The 21,888-nt window shown below is 65.7% G+C and overlaps 6 protein-coding genes across 6 annotated transcripts; 3 read left to right on the top strand and 3 right to left on the bottom strand.

The window, feature by feature from the left end:
* Positions 1-678: 678 nt before the first annotated feature.
* On the top strand, positions 679-3,447 carry EMIHUDRAFT_451576 (hypothetical protein). The gene is made up of 4 exons (XM_005768323.1): positions 679-1,510; positions 1,719-1,830; positions 1,903-2,029; positions 2,136-3,447. Exons 1-4 carry the CDS (start codon positions 705-707, stop codon positions 3,080-3,082), a joined length of 1,992 nt encoding a protein of 663 aa, XP_005768380.1. The 5' UTR covers positions 679-704; the 3' UTR covers positions 3,083-3,447.
* A 4,809-nt stretch (positions 3,448-8,256) lies between these two features.
* Positions 8,257-9,634, bottom strand: EMIHUDRAFT_451575 (hypothetical protein). Its single transcript, XM_005768322.1, has 3 exons — positions 9,240-9,634; positions 8,852-8,962; positions 8,257-8,783 (listed from the first exon to the last, which is right to left on the bottom strand). The coding sequence occupies exons 1-3, from the start codon at positions 9,605-9,607 to the stop codon at positions 8,372-8,374; spliced, it is 891 nt and encodes a 296-aa protein (XP_005768379.1). The 5' UTR covers positions 9,608-9,634; the 3' UTR covers positions 8,257-8,371.
* A 754-nt stretch (positions 9,635-10,388) lies between these two features.
* Positions 10,389-11,077, bottom strand: EMIHUDRAFT_436606 (putative cytochrome c). The gene has a single exon (XM_005768321.1). It carries the CDS (start codon positions 11,064-11,066, stop codon positions 10,719-10,721), a length of 348 nt encoding a protein of 115 aa, XP_005768378.1. The 5' UTR covers positions 11,067-11,077; the 3' UTR covers positions 10,389-10,718.
* Positions 11,078-12,819: 1,742 nt separating this feature from the next.
* Positions 12,820-15,699, top strand: EMIHUDRAFT_451573 (hypothetical protein; the record flags this gene model as incomplete). Its single annotated transcript, XM_005768320.1, has 8 exons — positions 12,820-13,083; positions 13,498-13,774; positions 13,908-14,012; positions 14,172-14,222; positions 14,311-14,336; positions 14,664-14,735; positions 14,968-15,099; positions 15,451-15,699. 8 exons carry the CDS (start codon positions 12,820-12,822, stop codon positions 15,697-15,699), a joined length of 1,176 nt encoding a protein of 391 aa, XP_005768377.1.
* Positions 15,700-16,442: 743 nt separating this feature from the next.
* EMIHUDRAFT_210888 (hypothetical protein) lies at positions 16,443-16,922 on the bottom strand (the record flags this gene model as incomplete). The annotated part of the gene is made up of 2 exons (XM_005768319.1): positions 16,443-16,745; positions 16,914-16,922. The coding sequence occupies 2 exons, from the start codon at positions 16,920-16,922 to the stop codon at positions 16,443-16,445; spliced, it is 312 nt and encodes a 103-aa protein (XP_005768376.1).
* A 4,387-nt stretch (positions 16,923-21,309) lies between these two features.
* Positions 21,310-21,885, top strand: EMIHUDRAFT_356198 (hypothetical protein). The gene is given in 2 exon segments (XM_005768318.1): positions 21,310-21,823; positions 21,834-21,885. 1 exon segment carries the CDS (start codon positions 21,343-21,345, stop codon positions 21,613-21,615), a length of 273 nt encoding a protein of 90 aa, XP_005768375.1. The 5' UTR covers positions 21,310-21,342; the 3' UTR covers positions 21,616-21,823; positions 21,834-21,885.
* Positions 21,886-21,888: the final 3 nt, after the last annotated feature.

Here is a 21,888-nt window from a genome sequence, read left to right as displayed (position 1 = left end):
GCGACCTCAACCGACTATGGAGGAGACCAGTCGCCAGACGACGCAGGGCAGACGACGGGGAGGTGGAGCAGACGCGCAGGGCGAGACGAGGGAGGGAGCAGGACTTTGCGGAGATCAGCAGGAGGATGTACGAAGAGATTAGGAGCAGCAGGGACCCGAGGGACCATGTGTGGAAGATGGCTAGTGCTAGTCCCCCAGCCCAGCGGGAGGACGACCCCGGCTAGTCGCCGACCACACCCACAAAGAACCCTGCACAAAGATCCGGGGACCACAGTTACTTTTTACCCATCTCACAGTAGAGGTGTCCGTTTTTATTTATCGCCATCGGCATCGCCGCGCCCCGCTCGGGCCGGCGCGCGCCCGGCGCCGCCGCGGGACTGCCTGGCCGCGGGCGAGGGGGAGAAGAAAGAAAGAAAACAGACCGGCCAAGGGAGGGATGGGAGAACGGCACAAACCGCTACCTCACTCACAGGGAGTGTGGTGCGTCCGTCCGTGCGCGAGCGCTCTCCCATGAGCCATGTTCGCCACCATCAGGTTGCCTTCGGGCGTCTGCCTCCCCGTTTTTTTTCTTCTCGCCCAGTCTCGCAGCGCCCGTACCCGGTGTATGAACAAGACGGCAAATCGTTTTTTATTGTCCCAGAATATGCGCTCGACATCCGAGTCCGTCGGAGTTGAGGAGAGCAACCCGTTCGACCTCATATTCCATGAAATTCAAGGAGGTGCTCGAGAAGCACCGCACGCCACGACGACACATTGACTACGGGTTGCTCAAAGAGCGCATCCGAAGCGGAGTCTCGCGCAAGCGTTTCGAGCAGTTGCTCGCTGATGAGGTTCGCGCTGTCGACGGCGAGTTGCAGGCAATGCAGGCGAGTGCAAGCAGCCTGAGTGTGCGCGAGGTGCATTCGTTTGCGGTCCTGAATTACCTGGCGCTTCGCAAAATCGAGAAGAAGGCGGACAAGTGGTTGGCGGGATCCAGCAGTGGCTCGCTTGTCTCGCAATCCCGCCTCTGCATGCTGCTCCTGAATGCTTCGCTTCCGGTCGAGCTTGCACGCGCGCAGCGAGGCGAGGAGGTGGGGTGCAGCGCGAGCACAGGGGGTGGGTGCGAGGAGAACTGCCCCGTTTGCCTCGACGCCTACAATGCGACGGATCACATCGTCCTGACTCAGTGCGGACACCGCTTCTGCTACTCGTGCATGGCGGAGTGTGCCCTCGCCGGCTTCGAGAGCTGCCCCGTCTGCCGGAAACCGCAGTCGCTCGACCCAACGCTCGCCGCGATCGACAAGCTCCTCGGCACACATGCGGGAGGCAAGTACGACCCGCTCGCAGCGCCGCTGCCGACGGCAGCAGAGGAGGCGGCAGCAGCCAAGCGGCTTGAGGCGGAGGGCGGCTCGGCGGCGGGTTCCGGCGGTGGCGGTGGCGGCGAGCTGAGAGTGCTCACCTGGAACCTGGCCGCAATCTGCTTCCCCTTCAAGGCCCCTTCCTGGCAAATCGCGCTTGGCGTGCTGCTCGGGTGAGAGCGATCCCCTTCCAACCTTTGTCTGCGCGTGACGCCGCCACCGACTGCACCACTGTCCCTCGTGACGCCGCCACCGACTGCACCACTCTCCCTCGTGACGCCGCCACCGACTGCACCACTGTCCCTCGTGACGCCGCCACCGACTGCACCACTCTCCCTCGTGACGCCGCCACCGACTGCACCACTGTCCCTCGTGACGCAGGCTCGACTGGGCGGACTCGTACGGCGACGTCGCCCTCGACGCGCAGTCGTCGCGCGCCAAGGCTCGCTGGGCGCAGCAGGCGGCCTACATCCGGTCCTCCTCCGCCGACCTGGCGCCTGTGGAGTCTGCTCCACGACATGAGGACACGAGCAGTGATTGTGATTCTTTGTTGGTCTCACTCTAGGTGCTGCTGCAGGAGGTGTCCGGCAAGGCGACGCTGCGGGCGCTGCTCGGCGCTCTCCCCGACTACGAGGCCGCATACGTGCCGTGGCGGCCCACCTACTTCGCCGTCCAGCTGTTCGCCCTCGCCGGTGAGACACCATGTGGCCTCTCCCCGCAGCGGGCCGCTCTCAGTCGCTCTGCCGCAGTCTCTACGCGCCTGCAGACGCACATTTGACACGTCGTCCCGTCCCCCAGTCCTCCTCGTCGCCTCCGCAAAGCTCCTCCTCCTCGAGGCGTTCTGTGCGGCGGCGGCGCTGCCGCTGCCGCTGCCCGCGCACCCGCTCGCCCGGCTGGTCCTCATCGCGGCGGTCTGCGCCACGCGCTGGCGCCACTCCGTAGTGACGCAGTACCTCCTCGGCTCGATCGCCGGCCAGGCGAGCCAGCAGCCCGACCCGCCGCCGCTAGCGCCCGCCACCGCCGTTTGCCCTCCCGGCCCGTCCTCTCACCCCCTCTGGTGCCGGCGCGAGCAGCTCGTCGTGCTGCGCCGGCGCGGCTCGCCCGCCTCCGCCTTCGTGCACACCGCTTTCGACGCGTTCGTCGATGCGTGCTCCGCAGAGACGAGCAGCCCGCTCAAGCAGCCTGCTGGAGCCGCGTCCCCCGCCGTCAAGCTCCCCGCCTGGCAGTCGTGGCTCCTCGGGCAGTTCTTCCGGCTCCGGCCGCGTGGCGTGCAGGAGGTAGTCGTCGCCCTCGCACAGGGCGACGTGCCGGCCTGCCGCCTCACCCTGCTCAACACGCACTTGCCGCACCTCTCGTCCAACAGCACCCTCGTCCGGTACCTCGCGCGCCGCATCCACGCCGCCGCAGCCGCCACCTCGTGCATCTTTAGCGGCGACCTCAACCCCGACAAGGGCAAGCCACTACGCTCGCAGTTCGGCGCCATCTTCCAGTGCGGAGCGACTCTCGGCGAGGAGACTGGCGCGCTCGTCACTTGGGATACCGCCAACCCGCTCATCCGTGGCAAGAAGTGCAACCCGGACGCAGACATGCAGCTCGACTTTTGCTTTCTGCACCAGCCCAACGAGCCGCGCCCGCTGCTGAGCCGCATGAGGTCGTCCTTGCTGCGCCGCGAGGCCTTCTTTCTCCCCGGCGCGCCTCTGTCGGACCACATCGGCATCCTGACCACGTTTGAGCTGAGGGAGTGAGGCACGAGAGTGAAGACGCCTTGGCTGTTCTAGTATGCCGGTTCGCGGGAGCTGTGGGACCTCTCTCCGAGTCTGCAGAGCGCCCGCAGCTGCACGTGCTCCCTCCATTCTAGCGGCGGGGAGGAGAGAGAGAGGAGGGGAGAGAGAGAGGGTGGGGTCTGGGGTGAGGTGAGGGGCGGGGGCGCGTCGCAATGGCCAATTGCGGAATTTCGGCCCTCGCCCCGGCCCATCATGCCTCATCGCAGCGCTCCGCGTGCGAGCTGCGACCGTATTTATGACAGCTCCGCTCATACAATACACTCATTGCACATTGGACAGGTTAGTCGTGAATCGACGCACAGGAGAATAAAAATAATGACGCGCGCCGCCTGAGCTGAGACCGTGAGGGCTAAGACGTGAGAGCGACGAGCTGGTGGCTGGAGAGCGCATACGCAAGGCCAAAGCAGCTCCTCTGCCGGCTCACGCGGTCGACGTCCATCGCGAAGGGGCGGTGGTGGCCCAGTTCCCGTCTTGGGAAAGGCGGGTGGGCGGGATGCGGGCGCGTTTGGACGGCGGCCCATCCTCCGTCATCACGTGCTCGCCCTCCTGCTCCTCCGCATCCGACGGCGATTGGTCGACGGCCATCGGGGCAAGCGCGATCTCGTCGCTCCCCGGCAGCAGCATCGCTAGGTCGGAGCTGCTCACGGCCTCATCGCCGCTTGCTGTAACAGACGCATCCGAGGAGGTTCCTGCTGACCCTGCGGGCTCGTCTACTCATGCCTCGACCTGCAACTCGGCCGAGAGCGCACCCAGTTTCGATGCGGGCTCCACCGCCGCTGCCGCGGCGAAGGATGCTGCTGACTCCACCACTGCTTGATCTTCGAGCTCACCGAGCTCCGCCTTGGGTGCGGCCTCTGTCACCGCCACGCAGCCCCCTTTTTCGAGCTCCCCCTCCACCTCGAGATCGCGCTCCGTCGCCAGGTTGGATGCGCAAACAGCCTCTGTAGGCTCGAGAGCGGCCGCCTCGAGCTGAGTCTCGTCCGCCGCAGCCTCATTCTCCGCCAGGTCGCCTGCCGCCTTCTCCCCCATCTCCACCGCGTCTGGCTCGGCCGCCACGTCCTCCAGCGCCGACTCGTTAGTCGCTCCCTCCCACTCCATCTCCTCCACCGCCTCCGTCACCGTTCGGCCCTCGTCAGTGATGGCCTGCTGATCGCCCGTGACGTCAACAGCCATCTCGGAAGCGACGCAGTCGGAGTCGGCACCTTTGGGCCTGGCGAGGGACGGCGCCACCGACGGCGACGCGGCCTCATCGCCCGGCTTGGCGAGAACGCCCAGCGCGGCGGCGATCGACGCGGCCTCCTCAACCGCCTTCGCCGCCGCAGCAATCGCAGCGGTTGCGGTCTCGCCCTCCCCGCCCGTCTGGGGTGGGCGGCCGGCGGATACGACAGCGGTGCCACCGCCCGCCACAGCCACAACCTCCTCACGCGCCCGGGCAGCCTCAGCCGATGCCGCCGCCGCCGCCGCCGCCTCGATCTCCACTTGCGCCGCGCGTGAGATGGCCGTGGCCGCCTCTACCGCTTCTGCGGCGGCGGCGACCGCCGCTGCGTTGCCCCCGGCCTGGCCCTCCCTCACCTCGGCTTCGGCCTCGGCCTCCTCCTGCGCGAGCGCCGCCATCGCCACCGCCTTCAGCGCCTCCGCAGCGTCGGTCTCCGCAGGCGCGTTGCTGCCGCCGCTCAGGCTGCTACTGCTCTCGGTGTCGCTACCACCACCGCGCTCCGTTTCATCGCTCTCGTCCTCAGCGGGCAGCGGCTCGGGGCACAGCAGCCTCGGCCGCTTGTTCGGGGGCTGGATGTTGCACTTGCCACCCTTGCCCCCGTGCTTGAAGCCACGGACGCAGTACGGGTTGCGCTCGCACTGGCCCACGGCCGCCGGCTTGCCGTCTTGAGGTGCTCTGACCTGCTCTGCCGTCTCCACGTCCACTGCATCGTCCTCCGGCTTGGGGATGCGGCAGAGCCCGCCGAGCCCGCCGTGCTTGTAGCCGCGCGTGCAGCGCGGATCCTTTTCGCACGTGTTAGTGCAATAGGGGCTGCGGCAGATGCTGGCGGCCGCCTTCTTGGGCTGACCGCAGTTGCGGCAAGTATAGTGCGGGCCCGAGGTCGCCACCGGACGCGGCTCCGGCTGCTCCGACCCCTCCACTCGATCCTCCAAGGGCACAATGCGGCACTTGCCGCCCTTGCCCAGGTGCTTGAAGCCGCGCACGCAGAGCGGGTGGCGCTCGCACTGTCCGAGCGCCTCGTATCGGTTCGGCACCGCCTCCTCCTCGTCGTCGTCCCAGTCCTCCTCCTCCGCTGCCGCCGCCCGGGCGGCGGCGCGGTACTTGTCGGCGGCGGCGAGCGACGAGCCTCCGTAGCAGGGGCACTTGGAGGCAGGCTGCAGCTTGCCAGCTCCGCAAAAGCGGCAGGCGTACTTGAAAGTTTGCTTGGGTGGCGAGGGGGGGCGAGGCGGGGACAATTTGACCGGCAGCCGGAGAGAATCGATCCCGAGCCGCTCGTTGCGCATCGGCGGCCAGCCACCGAGGAACCGCACCTTGTACTGAATCGTCGCGCCGACGGGGGCGAACGTGCTCACCGCCCCCTCAATCACCTCCACAATCTTGGCGGAGTGCCAGGCGCCGTCCGTGCGCGAGCGGGCACGAACAAGGATCCCGACCTGCGAGAAGGGGGGGGGGGGGGAGAAACGTTACGGCGGGGGCTCGCGGCGGCGGGGCCTTGAGCAGGGGGGGGAGCATTTAGGGGGAGGGGGGGGGGAAGGGCACGCACGTCAAGGTCGTACTCCGACGGCACGCCGAGGGACGATTTGCAGCCGTTGGAAACGAACGCGACCGAGATGCCGCCCTTGCCGCCCTCTTGCTCGCTCTCCTCCAGCTCTCGCTCCAGATCGCTGTCATCATCGCTCTCCTCTTCGTAGCGCGGGGGAGCGGCGGGTGGAGCCTTTTGCTGCACGCACGCGCGCCGCGCTTCCTCCCACGACCCAAAGGCACCGAGCGGGATCTCCACACCGCCGTGCTGTACCGTCGCCTCAAACCGCCCGTCCCGCTCACGGATTCGCTTGATGCCAACGTGGCCCTGTTGCGCGAGCCTCACGCGCTTGCGCTTGATGTGCGCCCGGTGCGCCTCCAGCAGCGCCTCGAGAGAGACGTCCTCGGCACGCCCCGGCCTGACAATTGAACGGCCACCAAATGTCCTCTTGATGGCATCCACCTGGCGCGAAGTCGCGATGCTCGCCATACGCAATGAATGCCCGCGGCTGCGCAGCAAAGGGGAGTGGACAAGGAGATTTGCCACTCCTTGGCAGGTCCAATCGAGGTGCTTCCGTTACGACGGCGGGCGCAACATGTGGGAATGGGCGGCTAGGTGTCAACCGGGTTGCCGCCAAAACAGTCCATGCTCTCTGGTTGTGCTCGCGGATTTCACAGTGTGACCACGCCGCACGCGCATGGGCACGGCGCTCTCCGATGTCACGGCTCACGGCTCACGCGTCACGCGTCACGGCGCACCGAACGAACCATAGCGCACAGGCACACAGCTCTTGCGTCTCGGTACTCGGAACAACGGAAGTGTCGTGCGTCGAGTTGTGTCCTTAGACCTTACCTTACGGCTTTATCAAGGTACGTGGCTGGGTTCACAGCGATTGTAGGGAAGTGTCGAAAACACGAAGTGTCGAAAACACTTGACGGTCGCGGCCTTCCGACTCGCGCCTCCGCCTCACTGGCACTATTGTAGCCCTGGCCGGTGCGCGTGCGGAGTTGAAGTTCCGGAGTGAAAATTCGAACGCGTTCTCTCACGGTGACCAAAAAATGTCCACCTAGAGGCACCTCCGGAGGCAGGCCGCCGCAATCCGGCGACACAGCTCCAGCTGTCGAACTGACCCGCAGCTCCTCTCAGAGCGGGAACTGTGACAAAAGTTGACTGAGGCGGTTGTCAGGAATCATCATACGGATCACATGGTGGCTCTCTCATGACGGGAGACCGCCCGACCACTCCTGGGTGGCACTGCCACCGGTGTCGCTCGACGTCCTGTCGACAGCGTGCCGACAGCGACACAGACCATGTGGGACGCGTCGAGTATCGACCTCTACTGCTTACCCAGCCTTCGAGTGTATCCTGACTGTGGTCCCACACCCACTGGTGTCCATCTCAGAGACCGCAGGAGGTCATGAGGGTCGATGGGAGTGCCAACCCCACAATGCCTAAAAACACCCAGCCCAGTACTGAGATACTCATACTGTAATAGCAAGGAATGGCGAATGCGGCAATGCGCTGTCATCCGCTGAGCGCTGACGTATAGAATCGGTAACCCAAGCAAGATGAAAACATATACCGTATATGTTTTCATCTTGGCACTTGGGATAACGGTACACTCGACGGTCGCTCGACCTCGCCACGGAACACCCCAAACGCCAGAGACTACTGTAATTATGGAATGGACGTGTATGGTCGCCGGCGTCTTGTGCCGTCGTGGGTCGTGGCGGGCGGCGCACTCAGTCCACACGCGCGCACACACCACCGCCTGCAGCATCCTGGGCGGTGGACGCGGCTGGAAGAGACAACGGCGTTCGCGAGAGGGCATGGATTAGAGCGTGGAGGCGTAAGACGATGTGTCGCGTGGGACTCCTGTGGCCGGGGAATGCGGCTATTTTTTGCCCTGCTCCTCGATGGCTCCGAGGAGGGTCGCCTGCGCCTCGGAGAGCACCTACAATCCCCCACGCGCCAGAGGGCTCAAAGGGGCACGCCGGGGCGCGGGAGGGGCCACACTCGTGGCTCGGCGCCCGATTCGCGTCCGCCAGCGTAGCCATCGCCTCCTCCTCGCGCCGCCGCAGCTCGCGCAAAGCCTTTTCCGGGTCGTCTCCGAGCGAGACGGGCGCCGGCGCCGCAACCTTCGCCGGCGCCGGGCGGCCCGTCGCCGCCGCGGCGTCGCGCCACACGCCATCGCTTCCCTGGACGAAGGCGGGCTCGCGGGCCGACCCGCCTTCCCCCGCCTCCTTCCGCTTCTTCACAGGACCGCTCAGCGCGAGGAAGGCGACGCCACCGAGCAGCGCGCCGTCAACGAGTGTCGTGACTGCGCCGCCGATGCCCTTGCTTTGCTTCGGCGGCGCGGAAGCCCTTCCGACCGGCCGCGCCGCGACCTTCTTCTTCGACCCGCCCGGACTGCGGCCCGGCTTGACTCCGCCCTTGTCCAGCACCGCCTTCCTTGCGGCCGGCGCAGCCGCCTTCCGCGCAACAGGAGGCGCTATTCCCCTCTCGACGGGCCTCAGAGCCGGCGCGGCGGCCGGCCGCTTGGTTGCCCGTTGGGCCAGCCTCGCCTGGGGCGGCGGAGAAGCGGCGAGCGTCTCCTGCCGCGGTGCAATCGGCGGGGCGGCCCGGGGGACCGCGGCCCGGGGGGTGGCCGCCTTCTCCGCCGCCCTCTCCGCCGGCTGGCTCGCCCGAGTCTGGCTCGCGCTCGTCTTTGAGGCTTCGCGCGGCGGCGGAGCGATCTCTGTCGACGGAGCCGTACCGCCGCGCCGCGCCGCAGCACGCGCCTCACGAAGCGCCGCCTCCGATGTGGCGCGGCGCGCACCTCGCTTCGCCGCGCTCGCCTCCTGCGCCGCCGCCGCCGCCGCCTTTTCCGCCTGCGCCTCCGCCTCGGCTTGCTTCGCCTCCTCCGCCTCTGCGCGCAGCCTCGCCTGCAGCACGCTCACAGCGGTCAAAGAGGCTGGCTCTCCCCGTCCCACCCTCCTCCGCAGCCGCGCGCCAGCGCACGGCTGCGGGCGAGGGCCGCGCCCGAGCGAGCCTCCTCAACCGGGCGAGGCGCCGCCGCTGCTTTGGTGGGAGCAGCTTTGGCGGGAGCAGGTTTGGCGGCAGCCTACTCGCGAGCCGAGGAGAGCGTGAAGGAGCGCTGCTGAGCTCCTCGCGCCCCTTCGCTCGGCGGCGGCGCCCTCTCCGCCGCCGCCGCCATGGCCGCCCTCGCCTTCGCCTCCGCGGCCTCGAGCTCGCGAGCCTCCGACTTTGCCCTCTGCGACGACGCCCTCGCCACCGCCGCCTCCTCCTTGGCGGTCTGGCGCCGAGCCTTGGCCGCCAAGTCGGCCTCCTTAGCAGCGACACGCGCGGCCGCCTTCTCCTCGGATCGCGCCGCGCGGGACGATTCCCTAGCCGCAAGGGACGCTTCCCGCATTGAGGCCTTCTGCTCTGCCTGCTCTGCCTTGGCCGCCGCCTCGGCCGCCTTGGCCTTGGCCGCTGCGAAGGCGCGTGCCTCCGCTGCATCACGCTCGGCTGCGGCGACGGCTGCCAGCGTCGCCTCACGAGCAGCTTTGGCCTGAGCCACCTTGTCTTCAGCGGATGCCTGCTTTGGCTGAGCGCGAAGCTGCCTCCTGATCTCTGCGACGGCCCGCGCGTCGCCCGCCGACAGCCGAGCATCGGGCGCTTCGACCGCGACCCGCGCCAAAGCATCTGGGTGTGGCAAAACCCAGAGGAGCGACGCGGCGATGGCCGCGGCAGTGCGGATGATCATGAGATGACTATATGATGTGTGTATATGGTGAGATGACAGATGAAAGCCACAAAAAAGAAAAAGTTTTTCCGGATGAGGCGTCGCGCTCTCGCCCGGCAACCCTAGCCAGGCCTCACGCGCTGGCCGCGACCGCGACCGCTCGAGCTGTGTGTCTTGTGAGCTTGAGCACTTGAGCACTGGATAGGGTCGGTTCCGCATGGTACGGGACCCCTCGATCGTCTCGCCCTCGCTCACTGGTGTGTTCATTGGGGGGGGTCATAGTGAGCTTGTTTGTGTCTGTGTGTCGCTCGTGCGTGTCGTCATCATCTGTCCAGCGTCCACCCATACCGCGTTGGTGTCCAGTCCGAGCCTGACTGTTCTTCACCTTCCTACATACATACATACATACCGAACTGCCCGTCAGACATGTCGGAATTGTCGGAGAATAGCGACTAGCACACCTCTGAGTCCCAGAAACCCGCGAGGAGTCACACAGGTCCACCTGTGTGGTGCACGCCCTGCGAGCGGGGCGGGGTGCGCACTGTCCCTCTGTGTTCGTGTGCGTCGCCCATCTCTCCCTGGAGATGCCATTGTTCTCTCTATTTATGTATGTAAAGAGTGAGGGCAAAGATTTCGTCAGGGAGGGGGGAACTACTGGAATAGCACGCTCAGCACCCAGCTGGCCAGCACGCGCGGCGCGGGCAAGATCGCAACGACGAAAAGCGAAGCGCACAAGCGCGCAGATGCTGGTGCGTGGTCGTGCTGCCTTGTCCCTTGGTCCGAGCATCATGCATGTCTGCCGTTTGGTCCGCTCTTTCTGAGTTAAGACCTATGCGACCGACTACGAAATACAGCAACCCACACGGGGACCTCCCGACACAAGGCACACGTGCGGTGCAAAGATGTGGCAAGCTGAAAGCGCCCGACCGGGCAGGGGGGCGCACACACAGACGGGATTGGCCACGAGGAGAGGAGAGACGAGCAGCGGCTGTCGGCCACTTGCACGCAGCTCCAATCCCGCGGCTCAAGCCCGGCACCGGCCGTCGACAAGCTGGCGTCCGGTTGGCGGCGGCCGCCGACCCGGGCGGAGACCCTCAGCCGCACGGCTACTTCACGGCGAGACGCGCGCGCCCTACTTCATCGTGTTGAGGTACGCGATCACGTCCGCGCGGTCCTTCTCCGCCTTGAAGCCCGGGAAGGCCATGTTGGTTCCCTTGATGTACTTCTTCGGGTTGGCGAGGTAGTCAAACATGGTCTGCTCGGCCCACATGATGCCCGACCCCTTGTTGGCGGCCGTGTACTTGAAGCCATCGACCTGGCCCGATTGCCTCCCCATCACGCCAAACAGGTTGGGTCCCTGCTTGTTCGGCCCGCCCTCGTTGCACGTATGGCACGTCGCGCACTTGGCCTTGAAGAGCTTGGCTCCGCTATCGGCGTCGCCGTCGCCGGGGGCGCACGTTTGGCTGGCCTTCTTTCCCATTGTTCTCCTGGGTGGGGGCGACGCGGCGAGTAAGAGCTGGCCGCAGCGGATGCGGCTGCGCTTTTGCAGGCGCGGCGGTGGCGGCGCAGCGTCTGGGGCGGGAGGAAGGGGAGGCGGCCCGGGAGGTGACGGTCGTGCGGTCTTGCTGGCGGGAGGAGGGCGGCGGCAGCGGCGGTGTCGTTTGCGACGAGCGGCGAGGGCGCGCGTGGCCGTGGGCTGTAATAGGTAGAAGGCCTGGAAAGATCGCCTCGTTGCACGTCTACCAGAATCCTTGCGTCCCCAGAAGAAATCGGTGCGCCCATGTTCTTTGTCCCTCCCTCCCTTGCGCGCACCGCGCTGCGAGCCTGTCGTGTCCCTTGTCAGGAGCAGGAGAGCCCCACCTGTCCCCCTGATCGTCCTTCCAAAATCCTGCTCGTGCAGGTGGGGACCCTGTCCTCGTCCCATCCCTCGTTTGGCGGGTCTGTTTTCTTTCTTTCTTTCTTTCCCTCCCTTGGGTTGTGTGTTTTCTTTCTTTCTTCCTTTGTTTGAAGGAATACAACCCCTGCCTAGATGAGTACAGCTTAAAGAGTACCCCCCGTGTGGGTCCCCGCATCTTTAGCTTGTGAGCCAGGAAAGAACAACGTTGAGGATTTCAGCCAACAATAGCGCAACTGTTAGGCCCCAAATTAACGTTACTCGTTAGGCAACCCTATTAAAAATTCGCCTTCCCTCTCCTCTCTCTCTCTCTCTCTCTCTCTCTCTCTCTCTCTCTCTCTCTCTCTGTGTGTGGTAGTGCCAGTAAAAAAAGAAAGAAACAGACAACCCAAGGGAGGGATGGGAGAGGACGGCACGCCGCCACCACACAGGGATTTTAAGGAGAGGGTTGTGATGCGCTAGCCGTCGCCCACCCTTGGGCGTCCGCCTCTTCCTATCTCCCTTCGCAGTCCCTCGCCGATTCTCGCTACAACCTTCAAGCCACCTCGCGGTCGTCCCACTCTCTTCGTTCTCTCTCTTGTCGCTTCTTCCTCTGTCGCGTCGCTCTCCTCCGCCTCGTTCTGCGACGGCGCCGCCGCCTGCCGATCCCTTGCTCTCGCTTCTTCTCTCGCCTTTCGTCGCAGCTCTGCCCTGGTGGCGGCATATTTTGGCCCCTCGAGTTTATCGAGCTCTCCTCGCGCAAGGACGACTCTTCTGACGCCCACTCCGATCATTTGCCGCCAAGTCATATCGTTGCTCAGGTCCACTCTCTCTTCGAACACTTGTACCTCCACAGATGATGTTGGCGCTGGGGTCCCCTTCGGGTGTATCGTGACAGCTGCCAACGGGATTACCACAGGTGTGTCGCCCTCCTCGGGGTCGTCTTCCGGCTTCCTCCCGTTCGGCTCTACGTTCAGTACGTTCAGAAAGAAAGAAAGAAAGAAAACACACAACCCAAGGGAGGCGTCATTCGTCATGAAATTCTTTTTCCAGTGCGCGCCAGTCCCGTGCCCAGTGTTGTGCGAGGGAGTTTTGTTGTAAAATTCTTTTGTGTACCTGTGTTAGTGCCAGTTCAGCTAAAATTCTTTTTCCTTCCTAACGGCGTGTCGTGCGTGCATCTTCGAGGGGCGGCCGGGCCCCCCCGGGCGTGGTACTCAGGATGAGTGAGCCTCGTAAGATGACGCTAGATCGCGCTGCCATCGACGGTCTGCTGGGAGTCTCCGCATTGCGGGCGCGCATCAACACCGCTGGCAGCGCAGAACCGGCTACACCGCCCGCGCAACCACGCCCTGGGAGGCCAATGACACTCGCCCTCGGCGCCGACGACGCTTTGGTGATGTCGCTCCGGGAGCGTTTCGCAGCCCTCGCCGCCGCCTCGGCTTCCAACGTGGCTTCTCAGACCGCTGCAGGCGAGACCGCGTTGGTCTCTATCCGGGAGTCGGACGCCACCTCCGACTCGGATAGCGAGGACGACCTGCGGGCCGCCCTGGAAGAAGCGGCGGCGGCGCGTCGTGAGAAGGAGGCGGCGAGGCGCGAGCGGGAGGCCGCCAGCGAGGCGGCGACGGTGGCCACTTTGAATGCCGTGGGTGTGCACCCCAGCCGTGGCGGGCAGGTGGGCGGGAGGGAAGCCACGGCGCCAGACGAGGCGGAGGCGGAGGCGGAGGCGGAGGCGGCGGCGGAGGATGCGGCAGCGGCGGAGGATGCGGCGGAGGAGGCGCCGGCGGAGGCGGAGCGAGCGGCGGAGGCGGTCGAGGCAGCGGCGGCGGTGGCGGCGGCGGAGGCGGTGGCGTGTGGTGGTGGGTCGTCTCTGTGGACGGGCGACGACGGCCTCGTGAGCTGCCGCTACGCGAGCGCGACGCACGTGGGCGGGAGCGGGCATGACGCGGCGAAGGAGAACCAGGCCGCCCTCCCGTCGCCCTCCCTCCTCTCCCTCTCCACTCCCGCCCCTCCACACCGCTCTCGCGCCGCTTCACGCCAGGACGCCACCTTCGTGGCCAGCTGCGGCGGCGGCACCCTCGTCTGGGGCGTGCTCGACGGGCACGGGCCGGAGAACGGCCGCATCGCGTCGTGGGCGGGCGCGGCGGCGCTCAAGGAGTACTTTCTCGGCAACGTCGCCGCCCTGGAGGAGGAGCCGGAGGAGGCGATGACGAGCGCCTTCAAGGCGGCCCACGACGGCATCGGAGCGGCGCTTCGCGCCAAGTACGGCCCCGGGAACAGCGCGGAAGACGGCACCTCGAGTAGCCTCGAGTCTGTTAGTGTAGAGGCAAGCCATCCATCGGAAGGCAGCGCCCTCCCACGCACCGCCGAGAGGCGCGGGGGCGAGGCCCCCCCCCCGGGCGGGCCCCCGGCGCCCGTCTTGAGCGGCCTGCGCCGTCGTCGCCCGCGCAGGCTACCTCCTCGGGGCAGACGGCGAGCCCATCGACGGCGGCACCACCGCCACTGTCCGCCAGCACCCTCGCCGGCCTGCTGAGGCCGTTGCGCTCGCATTCAGGGGTGCGCGGTCCCGCGGTGCGTAGGTGGCTGCGCTCGTCCAGGGGCACGTCCTCGTCGTCGCAAACGTCGGCGACTCGGACGCGCTCCTCGGCGGCCCTCCAGCCCGGCGGCTGCGACTCTGAGGAGTTTGACTCTGAGTCTGAGTCTGAGGACGGTTAGGCGGCTTCCTGCCCGATGGCGCGATCGGTTTCGAGCAGCTCAGCACAGGCGGTCACGCCGTCACGCGCCCCTCTTCTATCCTCACCCTCGCTCAGTAGACCCCGCAACACTCCTCCCCCCCCCCGCGCCTCCCCGGCAGACCACACGCCGACGAGCCTCGAGGAGGTGGCTCGGCTCGACGAGGCGATGGCCGCCGCCCGATGCGTCTACGACACGGGGTGCGAAGAGGCGCGGCCACTACCACGGCCACCACCTCCGGCTTCACCTCCTCCTCCCCCCCCAGTAGTAGCCCTCTCCCCCTCTCCGAGTCACGTGTGGCCACACATCCACTGAGACGCACCCCACGCCTCTCTCCGGCTACCTGCAACGACGCGGCAGCACACCGCCCGGCCGCCGCCCCGCAGCAGCAGCACCGAGGCAGGTCCAGACATGCATGTCCAGACACCTAGGTCCAGACACCTAGGTCCAGACTTGGCAGCCACCCCTCTTCAGGAGGAGCCGATCGACGTCTTCCGGCGAGGCGCGGGAGGGGAGTGGGAGCTCGACCCCGACTCGCTCGCTCGAGTGGACGAGATCGGCCTCGGCTTCAAGACGGCGCCCCTCTCTGCACCACCTCTCCTCTCCCAAGCACAGAGCGTCTCGCGTCCACGGCTGCGCCCGCCATCACCCTCCCGGGCCCCGGGTTGTTCCCCCCCCCCCCCCCCCCCGCCCTTCTCCCCCATTCCCGAGACCCGCTCACTTCTCTCGCCTTCTGGCCCATTCCGACCCCTGTCCCGCCCCTGTCACCGCGTGGCAGGTGCGGGAGGACCGCCCCACGACCATGATGCTGATGCCGTCCGAGACTGGCTTCCCGCAGCAGAGCCTCGCCGTCACTCGTGCCCTCGGAGACCACTTCTTCCAGCAGCACGGCGCGCCGCACACGCTGGGAGTGGGGGGGGAGAAGCGCGGCCGCCACCACCGCCGCCGCCGCCACCGCCGCAGGCGCCACGTGGGAGCCGTCGGTGGCCTCGCTCGACCTCTTCGACGTGGCGGGGCAGCTCGAGCAGGTTCAAGCAGTAGTTAATTAGTAGTTAATCAGCAGCTCGAGCAGGCGTGTGGCGCCGTCGCGGGCGCGAAAGGGGAGTGCGGGCGGCCGTCCGCCTCACCGCCGGGTCTGCGTGTCCGACTATAGCAGGACTATAGGTCTGTCTAGAGTTCTGGCCTGCTCGGGCTGGACGGAACAAGAGTAGGGCGTGATGAGGGTGGCGGGAGTCACAGCAAGAAGAATGCGATACGTTAGGTCGTGCTCCTGCTCGGCTCGGACGGGCTCTGGGACGTGTGGGACTACACCGACGTCCTCGACTTCGCCATCTCGGCGGTGAGCGACGCGCAGACCGAGGCGGCCGTCGCGCGCTCCGTCGGTGGCGTCGTCGAGGCGACACGCGAGCGGTCGCAGGAGTATTTTGGCGAAGCCGCCGACAACATCGCCGCGATCCTCGTGTCCTTCGACATCACTCCCACGAGCAGCGGCCGGAGGTCCACCCGCTGAGCGGGGCGTGACTCTGCAGCCACTGGTCTTCTGCCGCCGGTCCGAGTACGGTGCGGAGATCGGGGCTCGAGATCGGGGCAGGGGCCTGCTCTACTCCGCGCTATGGAGGCCCTGCCCCTCGTGGCCCGGGGCCACGGGGCAGGATAGCGCGCGGAGTAGAGTGCATTTACCCTTTCGCCTTTGATTCGTGAGTTTCCGCCCCGCCTCCGTGACGGAGAGAGACGCGTGCTCGAGCGGGCCTCTCGCTCCACAGAGCGCAGAGATCACCCCTCCCTCCACACCGCACCGACCACCGTCTCCGCGTCTGCGCATGGAACGACGAGCCTAGCGACGAGCGTGCGGTGGAGGTGTGCGGAGAGACCGCTGACCGGAGCCTGTGGCTGTGGGGGCCGGGCTAAATCCTAAAAAGCCGTGCGTACTCCTAGAGTCCTACGACGTACGCGGATTGCGAGTAGAGTGGGCTCTGGAGAGATCGATGGAGAGACGCATATGCCCACAGCGACTGCGCGAGAGGCGCGCGGTCCGCCGCGGACCCACACGCACCCGACGTCCCCGCCGACCCCGACCCCGCGAGACGTCTCCCGAAAAATATCCACCCCACCCAGACACACATCTTAGATGGCTTCGGGATTGAAGGTGTCGGCCCTCCTAGGATCGAAAGGCGGCCACGCCCCGTGCGCGCGCAACCGCGGCCTACACAGCGTGCACACCCCTTGCCATAGCGCTACACACGTCCATGCGCGTCAGAGGTTGTCGTCGAGAAAGGAGACGACATCACCCCACGCCATGGTGCCGCTCTCCTTGGCGGCTCCACACGTGGCATGCAGGTCCTCCTCGAACTGCGCCCACCCGTACTCCTCCCGCTCTGCCTTGGAGAACATGAGCTTGTACGTCTGCTTTGCGTCGAGCCGCCCATTCTCAGCAGCGAAATCGAACGTGCTCTGAAGCTCGCCGCGCCGCGCGTCGCCAAACTCAAAGTGCGGGTACGCCGCGGCAGGTGGCAGAGCCGCTGCCAGCGAGCCCACGCCCAGTCCCTCGCCCTCCTCCTCCAGCTCGCCGTCCTCGAGCAGCGCGGCGGGCGCGGCGGCGTCCGCGGCGGACTCAGCAACCTCGGCATCGGCGGCGGCGCCGCTAGAGGCGGCCGCCGGGGCGGCGGTCGCGACCTTTTCCTCCTCCTCCTCATCGGAGGAGCCGCAGTCCGAGAGCGGGAGCACCAGTGACATTATGCGCCAAAGAATTTTAACTTTCACAACACTGGGCACAGCGGGCCTCTTTTGCCGGCTCCTCCCTCTGCGGCTACGACTCCGAGGCGCCGGAGGAGATCCAGCACGAGGCACTCTTCCGGGCTTGCCGCGCATACGGCCTAGGCGAACGATTCCTGGCTGCGGCGCAAGAGGAGGGCACCTTTGCCGAGTGGCTCGACGAGCTGCCGTTTGAGGTGGCCGCGGCAACCGCCCGGCTGCTCAAGCACCACGCGCGCTCCGGCGCGTGGATCGAGATCCTTCCCGGCAGCCCCAGCCAGGCCCGGCGCGCTGGCCGCGACCGCGACCGCGGCCCTCACTTGAGCCCGAACTGCCCGCCGGACATGTCGGAACCGTCCGACTATAGTGACTAGCACATCTCTGTCCCAGAAACCCGAGGAGTCACACAGTCCACCTGTGTGATGCACGCCCTGTGAGCGGGGCGGGGTGCGCACTGTACCTCTGTGTTCGTGCGTCGCCCATCTCTACGGGAGATGACTGCTCTATTTATTTATTTACACTGGGCACGGGACTGGCCAAAAAAGAAAGCTGACGTGCGCAAGGCCAAAATACGCCGCGAGGAGAGCGGAGCTGCGCCGAGAGGCGACAGAAGCCGCGAGAGCAAGGGATCGGCAGGCGGCGGCGCCGTCGCAGAACGAGGCAGAGCCGCAGAGGACGACGGGGTAGGAGAGAGAACGAGAGAGAAAGAGCGACGAAGAGTGGGAAGAACGCGAGGTGGCATGAAGGTCGCTCCGAGAATTGGCGAGGAAACGCTCCTGTACACTCTACATCCTCTACACCCTCCCTCGGCTCAGATTGGGACAGATTGCATAGCTCTATCACCCCAAATTGACCCTATTCTGACTCGCAAAAGAAATCTGACTATCTCGCCAGGTGTCTAACCCGCCATAAAAACGGTATGTCGGTGGAGTGCTCTCTACTGCCGCGGCGTCCCTGTCGGTTCGGAGGCGCCCGGCGGCCGCGCGCTTGGTGCCGACGTCGACCGGCTGCTCTCGCGGCGCCGAGACGTGCGGCTTTGGTCACGTCTCGCGCGCTGCGAGGTGTCTTTTGGCATGTGAGCGCTTGCCAAAGACGCCAGCAAGCTCGCCTTCCTTGCCTGCGGCCGCGGGCGTGCGGGCGGGCCCGCCAGGCTCGGCGAAGCTCGGCGCGGGTCTTCGAGCTCGCCGCCGGCGACGAGCCAGCATGGCTCGTCGCTCGACGGGAGCCTGTCCAGCATGCTCTGGGCATGCTGTACAGCATCGCCAACTCTCTGGGAGGGTCTACAGGGACAGGGCGGGCCGTCTCGGCCGCAATAGCGCGCCGTCAATAGTACCACGACTACCAGCTCTCTCCGATCGGGCCGCCGACAGCGGGCTTGCGCAGCGCGCCGCTCGACGGCGGGCTGCTCCCCACCCTTCCAACAGCATATGATGCCTCGCTTCTCTCGCTGCGACCGCATTCGGGGGCCTGCGCCGACCGCCTCGCTTCACCAGCGCTGCCTATGACTGCGGCACGCACGTCGGCTCGCCGCCCGCGTCGCCCGCGGCGGGCCCGCATAGCACGCCGCTCGTCGGGGGAGTGCCAAGGAGGTTGTGGAGTACAGGCTGCCTCGCTCAGACCGCCGACGCGGCGCGAGGCCGCGGTCGGCGCTGCTGTGGGGCTCCTGCCCTGTGGGCTTCACCATCGTGTCCTGAGTACGTCGCCGACGCCACCTGCCGCTCGCCGCTGCCTTGCACTTCGCTGCCGTCAGGCAAACACACACACACACACACACAAACACACACACATTAAAAATAATCGGGTAATAATTATTAATTATTAATCCTCGGGCGGCGGAGCGGCGCGGCGGCGGGCGGCGGGCGGCGCGAGGCGGCGGCCGCGGCGAGGCAGCGGGCGACGCAGGGCGGGGCGGCGCGGCGGCGGGTGGTATAATTACTTATTAATTAATTAATAATGAATTAATAATCGTCGGGCGGCGGCGCGGCGCGGCGGCGGGCGGCGCGGAGCGGGGCGGCGCGAACATCTGCTCTGATCAGGCCTCCGGGCTTTGAGGCGGGGCAATGGTCGCGCCGCCCTCGACTCAAGGGGCTGCCTTCCACACGTCGCTGCTCAGGCCGGGGGAGGGGGGGAGACCTCCTGCTCCTCGCTGAACGGGAGCAGGCCCCTCCTTGCCCGGTCTGCAATGCAGGGCGGTGGTCGTGCCATCTTCGCGTCGTACTCGAAACCACCACGCCGCAACCGTCGCCGGCGCGCGACACGTTCCCGTAGGCCGGACTGTCCTCGTCGAGAGTGTGTGCCGCCAAGGCGGGACACACTCAGGGGCAGTGCCGACGGGACGCGGCTCGAAGGGTGTGGCTCCGCAGCGCGGCTGGCACTCGTCGCAGAGGCCTCACCTTCGAAAAGTCGGGCATGGCTCCACCCGCAACTTTCTCGCTAACACGCGCGCCCCGTCGAGCCTGGGGCGGGCGCGCTGCCGCAGCGGCCGCAGGTCTAACTTCGTCATAGTGCCACGACGTGCGGCCTAGATTTAGCCCACGCGCCTCTGCTCGCAAACACTCACCCATTGATAATTGTCACTGCCCGTGAGTGCGAGATAGGGCTAGCAGTAGGCAGCTAGCCTCTGAGGAGGGCGTCCATAGACACCTCACTAGACCCCACACACGGTCTCGTCCGTGGCTCGCCGGCCGGCGAGATTGCTAGAGGTGGAGCAAGCTGCTCTAGCCTCGCATGTTACTCCTGTCGTCTGTTGTGATGATGTGCCCTTGTTTGTTTCTCTTGGCACCTTGGAGTGCTGGGGGGGGCGACAGGAAGAATGTGGCCCTGAGTTATGTGTACGCCGACTCAGGGTGTGTGGCAGCCAGCTGGCTGTGTGTCTTGTGAGCTTGTTTGTGTCTGTGTGTCGCTCGTGCGTGTCGTCATCATCTGTCTCGCGTCCACCCATACCGCGTTGGTGTCCAGTCCGAGCCTGGCTGTTCTTCACCTTTCTACCTACCTACCTACCTACCAGGTGTATTTTATTTTTGCTTGGGCGGACAGCATGATGATATTCTGGAAAAACCTGGCCGGCCCCTGCCCTGCCCCTACCTACCCTACCTACCTACCTACCTACCCTACTTATGGGAAGCTAAAAAAGAAATCACTGGCGGGGTGAAGGTGGGGTACTATACCAACTAAAGTGATGGCTGGTGGTACTCTCCTGCAACCATAGTCCTTTCCTGTGGACATGGCAGGCCACTCTCAAGGCCATACAAGCACCAGATCACCCACTTGGGGAGGGTTGACATCGTGATTTTCGGCGGAAATTTTCTTTTTCTGAAAATTCCGGCGTCGGCTAAGGCCTAAGCGTCGATTTGCGCCTCCGTATTTGCAAATACAGGCGAACAAATAAATGAAGCAGGCGCGGATCTCAACCTGCGTGCGGCGGTGACCAGGTCACAGGCATCGGCGGTGACCAGGTCACAGGCATCGGCTGTGACACTGGAGAGTCGAGCAGCGGCACTGAGGATGCCTTTCAGGTCATTCCAGCGACCCACGGAGCACGGTCTCAGTGCGCAATCACTCTACTAGATCCCATCCTTGCCGGGCCTCTGCGAATGTAGGTACTGAGTTCATGCGTGCCCAGGTTACAGGCTCATACTGCCTGGTCTCCAGCACCTATGATCACCGCGCCAGGCCGCAGTCGACGACTTTTGTGTGCGCTGGCCGCACTCAACCGTTGAGTCGCGGTGTATCAGCCTGACCACACTCGGGACCGCGTAGGCGATGTGGGCGACTCTGGCCGTCCTGCATATGACCGACCATGACCCAGGAGGAGTCTACACGAGACATGTCGTACCTGGCAGGCGCTCTCGCGGCAGCACTATCGCGTGCGGCCGAGTGCGAGCTTCCGTGGCCGGTGCCAGACGCACTCGGCGCCACACACGTCCTCGGAGCTCGCAGTTTTGCCACGGCCGTTGCGATCCGGGCGATCAGAGAGCGCCGGCAGCTCAGGGGATCTTGTCTGCTCACCTGAGGTCGGGAGGGTAGCAGCGGCGAGGCCATGCGCCAGCGTGAGCTATCCGTATTAACGGTTGTTACAGATTAGTCAGATTTGCCGTGACCGCGTTCCGAGGTCACGATTTCGGCGTTCTCGTGTTGACCACTGTGGGTGTGCCTGGCACTTCTGGATCATGTCTCTCGGTGTCCTAGCACCCCCAGGCGATGGGTTTCACGGTCCCGTACCGCATGGGGCGCAAGGCCTCGCGCTGTGCGTGTGGTTCAAACTTTGTTACAACCCAGTCAGAATAGGATCAATTTGGGGTAAACATACCTTCAAAAAAAGAAACACCCCAACCCTCATCAAGTCCTTTCGCGCCGCTGCTGCCTGATTGCCGCGAGTCACCCGCCGTACATATACGACTCCATGTTACCACTCTCGCTCTTTGCTCTCAGCTCCCACCTTCCACCGCTGCCGCCGGGACGCCTGCGAGACGTCCCGCGCATCCTCGAATCCAGAGAGCTCGAATCCATCCTGAGAGAGCTCGAGGAGCTCCACCTTCCGCGCCGAGCTTTCTGCTCCAATGATGCGCCGAGCCCCGGGGTCCCTGAGAAGGAGGACACGCCGGATGCACACATCTCCAAGTTCCTTGGATGCGGAGACTCCTTCGAGTCCTTCCTCTCCGCATTCCCTCCCTAAAGTCACTCACTTTGTGGCCCGCGCTCGGCCCGTTGCGCTCGTCACTGCGCGCGGCGGCGCGCTCCTTCTGGTGTGTCCAAAGTCGTGTCTCGCGTGTCTCCAGCGTGTGTCCTGTGCCCATGTTTGTGAGCGAGTGCGGAGTGGTCTCACCGCGCGTCTCGAGGGTTTCCAGAGCCTGAGGTCCCCGGCCTACGTGACCCCGGAGTACGGCTCGCTACCCCCTGCGTGCATGTCCAGTAGGGCTAGGATATTAGTAAGCATATTCTACTCAGG

This window comes from Emiliania huxleyi (genome assembly GCF_000372725.1).
Source record: "Emiliania huxleyi CCMP1516 unplaced genomic scaffold EMIHUscaffold_46, whole genome shotgun sequence".
Taxonomy (NCBI): domain Eukaryota; phylum Haptophyta; order Isochrysidales; family Noelaerhabdaceae; genus Emiliania; species Emiliania huxleyi.
The sequence above is the reverse complement of the archived record's forward strand: the minus strand, read 5'-3'. Positions and strand labels throughout refer to the sequence as shown.